This window comes from Crassostrea angulata, chromosome 10 (genome assembly GCF_025612915.1).
Source record: "Crassostrea angulata isolate pt1a10 chromosome 10, ASM2561291v2, whole genome shotgun sequence".
NCBI lineage: Eukaryota > Metazoa > Mollusca > Bivalvia > Ostreida > Ostreidae > Magallana > Magallana angulata.
This window is the reverse complement of record NC_069120.1, coordinates 24831455-24839565: the sequence shown is the minus strand read 5'-3', so window position 1 is coordinate 24839565 and position 8111 is coordinate 24831455. Positions and strand designations below refer to the sequence as shown.

The window sequence follows — 8111 nt, the reverse complement described above, 5'->3', positions numbered from 1 at the left end:
CAATCAAAACCAATCATGTCTAATGAAGATCTGATGGTCAATTTGTAGGCCACCCCGCCTGACCCCCCCCCCCCCCCCCCCCCCCCGCCTTCTTTTCTTGAATTTTCAGTCAGTGGTGAAATGCTCACAATAATCGTCGTGTTCAATTATTACTGTTTCTAGTCAATAGAAATTGAAGCCCAGGCTAAACTAATACTGTGACTTCTTCCTTGTTGTTTATATTTCTTTCAAATATTAAAGGTTAAAAACGGGGTTTGTAATAGTTTTACAATTTTATTATATTTCATTGTTATAGTTTCGTACTCGCTCAGTGGAGAGAGAGAGAGAGAGAGAGAGAGAGAGAGAGAGGAGAGAGAGAGAGAGTGAGAGAGAATGACCTACTCTGTCATGTGAATTCAAATTAAATTTCCATGAATATATACCAAGTGTATGTTAATAGTTTCTACATTCATTTTCAATTGTCACATAAAAAATACATAACAATTGTGATGGATTTTGGTTTTACCTGGGCATGGAATGTACAGTGTTTAAACAAGTGTTGGAAAGGACCCTGCATGCAAATTCTGCTTCAAATACACGCGATGATCGGTTATTGATCAAAGAATGATCAATTTTGTTATGTGTCATGAAAAAGTATTTTTAAGTCTTAATTTCTTTACTAACGCGCACCTAAGATCGTGATCATTCGCAGAATGGTTATTGTTGCGTAAGGAAACATTGTGGATACACCCCGGGTTTATTTAAAGCACAAGTATATAAGGCCAATCTGCGAAAACCAATACAGGGTGCCGACCAAGTCACAAGCGAGGTTCAAAGGACCGTGAAATTTCTAAGCTCCGGTTAAAAAAACCCACGTGGGGTGTGGCACTACAGTTGTTTGCTAAACCGGGAGATCGCAAAAAAACCTGAGGGTACGTGATTGATTCAGTGGCTGGGACGTTACGGGATTTGTGCCCCACGCTTCTTGCGTGCTCGGAACGATCGAAAATTGACGATCTGTTAAATTTTTTGGACTAAAGGGGTTATGATTCTTTAGAAATGACTTCAAAAACTATGGAATTTCGACAGTTGTGCTCGTTTCTTTGGATTTTATGCCTTGCGACAGCATCCCAGGTAAGTTTGGTTGTTTACCTGGATAATCGATAATTATTAATGAATGATAAGTTACATTCCCAGTTTTCCAGTCACTAACTGCAAGCACTGTATAGAAGACATTGACGTGAATGTGTTGTGTACACATGTTCTTGGGCTTAATCAAATTTTCATTTATAATTAATGCGTATGCTATTTTTCACGCACAGTTGACGCTTTCAAGTGTAAAACAAATGAAAGAGGAAGGTTGTAGTCAGTGTTATTTCCCCGTAGACGTTATGTGTATATTTAGACTACAGAAGGGTCACGACTTGAGGTTCATTGTAATTACTGAAGAATTTAAAACCCAAACATTATAATGTGAATGGATGGGCAACCAGTTGGAACACAGTTTAGGGCGATGCCTTGTTCCTGTTTAGGACTAGAGCATTGTTAAAGGCAAAAAATCCCATTCTCTCTCTCTCTCTCTCTCTCTCACTCACTCACTCACTCATGTGTATGGTCAAAGAAATTTAGCTACAGCACTAACTGAAAACTTGTGGAACATCTTAGTTCCAAGACATAAAATATATTTATTTAATATGTTACATACGTTCATCAAGATTCCTAAAAATACAACCCTAATTTTTTTTATCTATTTCATTTATTTTTAATATTATCCCTTGTCTATTTCCATAGAATTGATACCTGAATTAACCTTTGATTCCATGTTTTTATCATATTTCTATACACAGGTAGCGAACATAAAATTCACCAATAAAGTTGTATTTCAAAATAAATGAAAACATGACTAAGATTTGAAATGATTTCAAAAACAAATGCCACACCCCAAAATTGTATACATGTAATAGTGAATTTGCATTTTAATCGAATGCTGAGAAAATGCTTTTGGGCCAGACTTATTGGCTTTCCTAAGAAACATGGTCCACCAAATCAAGAATTTTGATTGCATAAATGCTTCAAACTTTTTGTGGCCAAAGGGTTCTTTGATTTTAAATTTTGTATTCATGTTTGATGTCCCCATGTGTATGAGAGTGTCCAAAAGAGGTATAAGTGTTTTCACATTTTAGCCAAGTATGGGTCAGTTTATATATTAAATAAATTAACATCAACTCGCATCATTTTAGATAGATGTACATGTATGTGTTACATGAACTAACATTTTGAGGGAATATTTTCTGTCTGATGTTTTGACCTGACATTTATTATAAGTAATGAATTGATTTTAATGTTCTTATGAATTTAAATAGGAATTTTAGAGACGTCTAAAATGAAGAGCAAAAACTTCAAGGTTAAAATAATGTATTTGCTAGCTAGCAAGGACTTGCAATACAATTTAAGGCTATAATTATTAACTACAAAGATCTCAAGTCAAAACCGCCGATCCTTTATGTGAAAATATTCTTTTTTTTTCCTTTCTTTTTAAATGAAGACCTATTTCTTTTTATGGTAGAGACCTTTTGAATTCCTCTAGCTTCAAATTACAAAACCTTACTGACTCGTTGGGGAAATAGCCTAGATATCTGACAACAATCCTGAGACTAAGGGGCCTGGCCTATCTTTATATATATAGATTTATATCCTATAACTATAAATTAATGATGAATTAATGTAGAGTATGTTGTATGTATGCATGTTGATTTCACAACAATTGTTGTGCAAATACATAATACTAATAGTGATCCAAGGAATCATGGCTATAAAAGCCAAACGGTTCATTCTAAAGACAATTTTCAATGACAACAGAAAGTTTAATTTTCTCAATGATATAATTGATGAAAAAACCTACTGAAATTGTCATTTATTTGGTTAAATTTCTCTCAAGTAGTGGAGTTTATGAGGCATTCTTATTTGTGAAAAGCATGGTTGTTGATTGAAATTATTGCTGTATATATAGCAGTACAGTTCATTTTTGTTTTGGATTTCCTGAATTATAACTTTATTTTTCTTTTCTTTTTGGTAGGGTACTCAAATTACACACACCTGTTCAGAAGGTAAGTAAGACTTCAGAGATTTATATTCATAATAGCTGGAGTTAAATGGACTGAGTTGTCATGAATTTTAGGCCAAACGAAAATTAAATTCTTAAATTTATAGTCAGCTGACTTGGCTACCATATCCGTTTTTTTTTTAATATATATAAATGTTCATATGTTAAATTAAATTTTGGTTGTAGTTATTTAATTTGTCATCCATATATGCTGGTACTTATCTTTTAAGTTGGTATTTGATAAATTAGAACAAGACATATCCACCCCTCTGTTAAAACCACAAGTAACCTGAAACAAACTTAAGATAACTTGAAATATTTCCATCATGCTTAAGAACAAGGCTTTATAGAACAAAAAAATGTAAATCATCTTCTTATATGGCATTAATCTTTGATACTGTATAAATTCAGAGCAAGAAATCATCATTTTATATTTAAATAAATCTTTAAATATATCGAAAATAATTGAATTTTTTTTTTTATAGGAATCTCATTTTTGCTTAAGACATACCTTTACAACATGAAGATAAAAAATTCTTCAAAAGATATTCATATTCTGTATCAAATTTTTGTGCGTACGTAACCCAAATTTCTGTTGATAGAGAGTAATCTGAAAATAAGTAGACTGTTACTGATATTGTTGTACACATTAAAAATGAAGCGTTTGTATTGTATTGTGTTATCTAGGATGGGTTTTGTCGGGAACTATGTGCTACAGACTATATGGCCAAGATACCCTCACCAGCTCTACGTGGGACAATGCGTATCGGGTGTGCAAGGGGTAAGTCAACCATATCAACAGGAGCCAAGCCCTATAATTATGTGGTGTGACTTTTCATTGTGAAAATAGAAAAATTCCTTTCCATCATCCTTAAGAGAATGATTTGCACATCTCCTGCACTCAATTTGCATATTGCAGAGCTAGGGTACTGAAAATATTTCTGTGAAAAACAAACTTTTTCTTCAAAATGTTGTAGATTGTGAAAGAAATCACTATATTATGTTAAGATAACCAAGGTTAATAGTATTTCACCTTCAAATGGACTTTTTTTTAAAAGTATATTCAACCGCAGGTACAAATGTAAATATATTACAATGCATAGATCAAAAATATAACACATGTATTTAAACAACAAAATGCTTGCTGAATTTGCATGGTGATTCAATCATGCAGGTATGAAGGAGTCAGTGCATGAACAATGCAGAAAAATATAACCAACATGAACAGGTTATGTAAATAATGCTATATTTTCTGCAATGATTGCTACGTATACCTCCATAGCCTGAATTATCTTTTTTTGAACCTTTCTGAATTTATCAATGTAGCAAAAGATATTACCCTGTATAAGTATGTACTTGGTAAACCTTGTCCATTAATGCACTGAATACAGATTAACAATAGCCTAACGAGTTCAAAAAATGTGTTATAATTAAATTATAAATAAATTCATATGTGGACAGATTCATTTAGACTACTATAGGTTTCATCTTTATTCAGTTTTGTTAGTAAAGCTAACCTGGCACTTTATTACTGCAGGTATACGTATATCCTAGCTTGGATTTCAGAGGAGGAAATACACAGTAAACTTAATGCAAAAATATATTAACTCTTTGAAAAGGAGGGCATATTGCTTTTATTTATAGATATATAAATTGTTTAAGATTCCTGGAAAAATATTGAAAAATGAATTAAATATCCTTAGCTTAGGATTTAATTACTGTGATATCAGCATAATGTTTCAGAGGAACCAAAATATCAGTTAGTTGACTAAATGTCACGGCTTGCATATACATGTATGTTACATTTTAATGGACATTAATTATAAAATTTTTGCAGTATAATGATGATCATTCAAGAAGTTTTTCTATTCTTAAAGTAAAATATCAAAAAGTACCAAAAAACATATGATTCCAGGATATTGATTATCAAAAAAGCATATGATTCAACACTATTGGTAATTTGAACAAGATCCACGAACATGCATCAGTGCTAACTAAGTCTTTACTTGTACCTATCAGTAAATACATGCATCTTTATTTTAAAAAAAAGAAGTAAAATATAACGTTATTATATTTCAATTTTTTATATCGTAAAAGTGACATGCATATTATCAAGACTGATGCAAGGTGCAATGTTGTAAGCTAGTGCATATCATGTCTAAATTTCAACCTATACTGTCCTGAGCTTCCTAGTGTTTCTTTGAATCATGATATCATATTCATTTTACTTTCATGTCTGATGAATTATAATGCTGAGCCTGCAAGTTTGAAATACAATGTTCCTTGAAATATTTGTCTCCTCAAGTTTCAACCCTGAAGATTGGTTTTATCCTGTTAAAAGTTGCATATTTATACACATGTATCTTCAAGGAAGTAATACATGTAAAAACTATGTTTAGAGAGCAATATGGTATAGTCTTTATTGCATTTTAAGCTAAAATTGCCTTGTTTTGTTGTAGTCAATGTTTATATCCATAAACATACATACAATTTGTCCATACATGTAGGTTATATATCATTCTATTTATCGTTGTCTACTCCAGATGGTACATCAAGTGTACCGTTACTTTTATACCATATCTATACATGTACTACTATTATAAAATAATAGACTCGAATTTTCAATGGGCTTTTAAATACAGAGAAATTGTAAGACTACTGTCTTTTGTTTTATATATATATAACATCATTGGTACTTGGAGATTGCCAATTTGTTTTTATTTTTTCTCAATCAGTTTTCCCTAATTAATAACTTCTGTAATTTTCACCTGGATCTGAAATATAAATAATATGCTAGCTGATAATTATTCAGAATTTTGTGATTTCTTTGTATAGCAATGGTGCAGAGATGGTTACCATTGACGACTACTTCACCAATAAGAATGTCGGTGATTTCGCTTCCGTGCGGAACACCAACAAGTTTTGGACGGGTAAGTATATAATAAACAGACTGGGTATCTTATTGAAAACACCTCGCACATAAATCTCTACACCCGAGGCTATGTTGTAGACCCAAGTGTTTGTTGAAATATCAATGCCACCTGTAATGGAATTAATGGCGTGATGTGACTGATGGAGAAAATAGTCTCGATAAATAGACTTGTACCCCGGGGCTGTTAGGCTTTTTATACCCACGTGGTACTGGTCAGCTTTGTTGCATACCTGTTAAATATTCATGTCTGATGTTTATTTATCTGATTTGACAAGTTACCCACTCTTAATGGGGTAGAAACCAGAGAAAGGTAGTAGGCAGTATAATATGAATGCCAACTGTAATAGCTGCTCCATCTGACCATTACATTTTCCCAACTGTAAGTAATTGCTGCTCCATCCGACCATTGCATTGTTCCAACACCATCTACAGCAAGGATTAACATCTCACTTCCACCCCCACCCCTCAAAAAGGAAATAAAAACATTGAAAAAAAAAACTTTAAAAAATCATGAAACTAATCTGAAGGATGAGTAAAATTAATATAATCAATTAGAACGAAGTATACATATTTCTTTTAAGATTGATAAAAACTCCTTCATTTTTCCAAATAAATACCGGTATGTGTTTTTAATACCTGAAAAGATATGCGCACATTGTTTTACATGAAATCATGAATATTATTAATAACGACAATACATTGCAATGATATGAAGATGAAAAGGGGGACTTGTCATCAATCTGGAATGCAATTATGTTGATAGTTATATAATTATTATTTACAAATGCAGCTTTGACATGATGAATTAAACTATTCATTTGAAAGGGATGGGGGAGGGGCGAACAAAACAGGCTTTTACTTAGCACTTTAAATCAGTAAAGCTTAAATTTGTGTGTTTTTGCCTCAGGTAATACAAGTAGAAAATCGAGTTTTATTTATTATGCAATGAAATTAAAGGTGGTTTACCACATTTGATATTAATCTTTCACACTTTCTGTGTAGGGACGATCGATAGAAAGCCTGTAAATTTATAAGGATGCAATTAACATTGAAGATTTCATGATAATTGATTAATTTTAAAGTTGAAATGTATACTCTCTGACAGTATTTACATATATATACATGTATATATATATGGCCTTAAAGAAATAATACTGTTTTTTAAGTAAAAGATGAATGAGCTAAAGAGATTCATGTAATAAGTAAATGCAACAATATCCTATTAACTTATTACAATTAAATGTTTACACAAGAAATGAAAAAGTAGAACAATTAAATATTTATACAGAGTGAAAGGTAACTAAAAGTTAGATTCTGTTAAACAATTATAAATGAACACAATGAATTTGAAATAATTTTGAAGCACCATAATTTATTGATTTTTGTTGTTGAATTTTTATAGGAATGAGCGAGAAGGGTGTGACCACTCAGAATGGGATAGCCACCACCTGGAACATGAAGGCGGAAGCGTCCATATATCAGGGTCGATGGTCGGTGAGGAACCCAGACACAACTTTTGGAGACTGTGTCTACATAGAGAAGAAAGACGGTAACTACGTTTGGACTGTAGGCAGCTGTCTGATGAAGATGGCGTTCATGTGCCAAAGAACTTCCTGTTTACCTCGTACGTAATTCATTTAGTCATAATAGTATCTTGGCGAATATAATTTGCACTTGTTTATGATATGTACCCACCTTTTAGGATCTAGAAATTAATTATTTGGCCCCAAGATTGTCAAATTTCATTTATTTTCACAGAAACCTTAAAAGGTGTCATGAATTGGCTTTAGTAATATTGACGTAAAGTACGTAAAGATGGAGACATGCAATTTTAAACCTCTGTGGTTAATTTTGGGTAGTAAAACTTAATGACAGTCACACTGTGTAGACATTTTGAATCAAACATAAGACTGCTTCATGATTCTCTATTCATGCATTTATAACTGCGAGATTAAATGATGCTTGAGGTAAATTTCATGGGCTGATGAAGGTCTAATTGTCAAAACCATGCATTATAATTGCCATTTCTGAATGATATGAACTTTTAATACCCCCTTACAGTACAAAACTGCATTCGATTTTTTTTCCAATATGTGT

General features: G+C 32.4%; 1 protein-coding gene across 1 annotated transcript in view; it reads left to right on the top strand.

Annotated features, from left to right (window-relative positions):
• Positions 1-500: 500 nt before the first annotated feature.
• LOC128165450 (uncharacterized) overlaps positions 501-8111 on the top strand; it is a 61281-nt gene continuing 53670 nt past the window's right edge. The window contains exons 1-5 of the mRNA XM_052829993.1: positions 501-1113; positions 3056-3086; positions 3770-3863; positions 5918-6012; positions 7417-7638. Coding sequence (XP_052685953.1) covers positions 1039-1113; positions 3056-3086; positions 3770-3863; positions 5918-6012; positions 7417-7638 — 517 coding nt within the window. The 5' untranslated portion in view covers positions 501-1038. The remainder of the gene's footprint in view (positions 1114-3055; positions 3087-3769; positions 3864-5917; positions 6013-7416; positions 7639-8111) is intronic.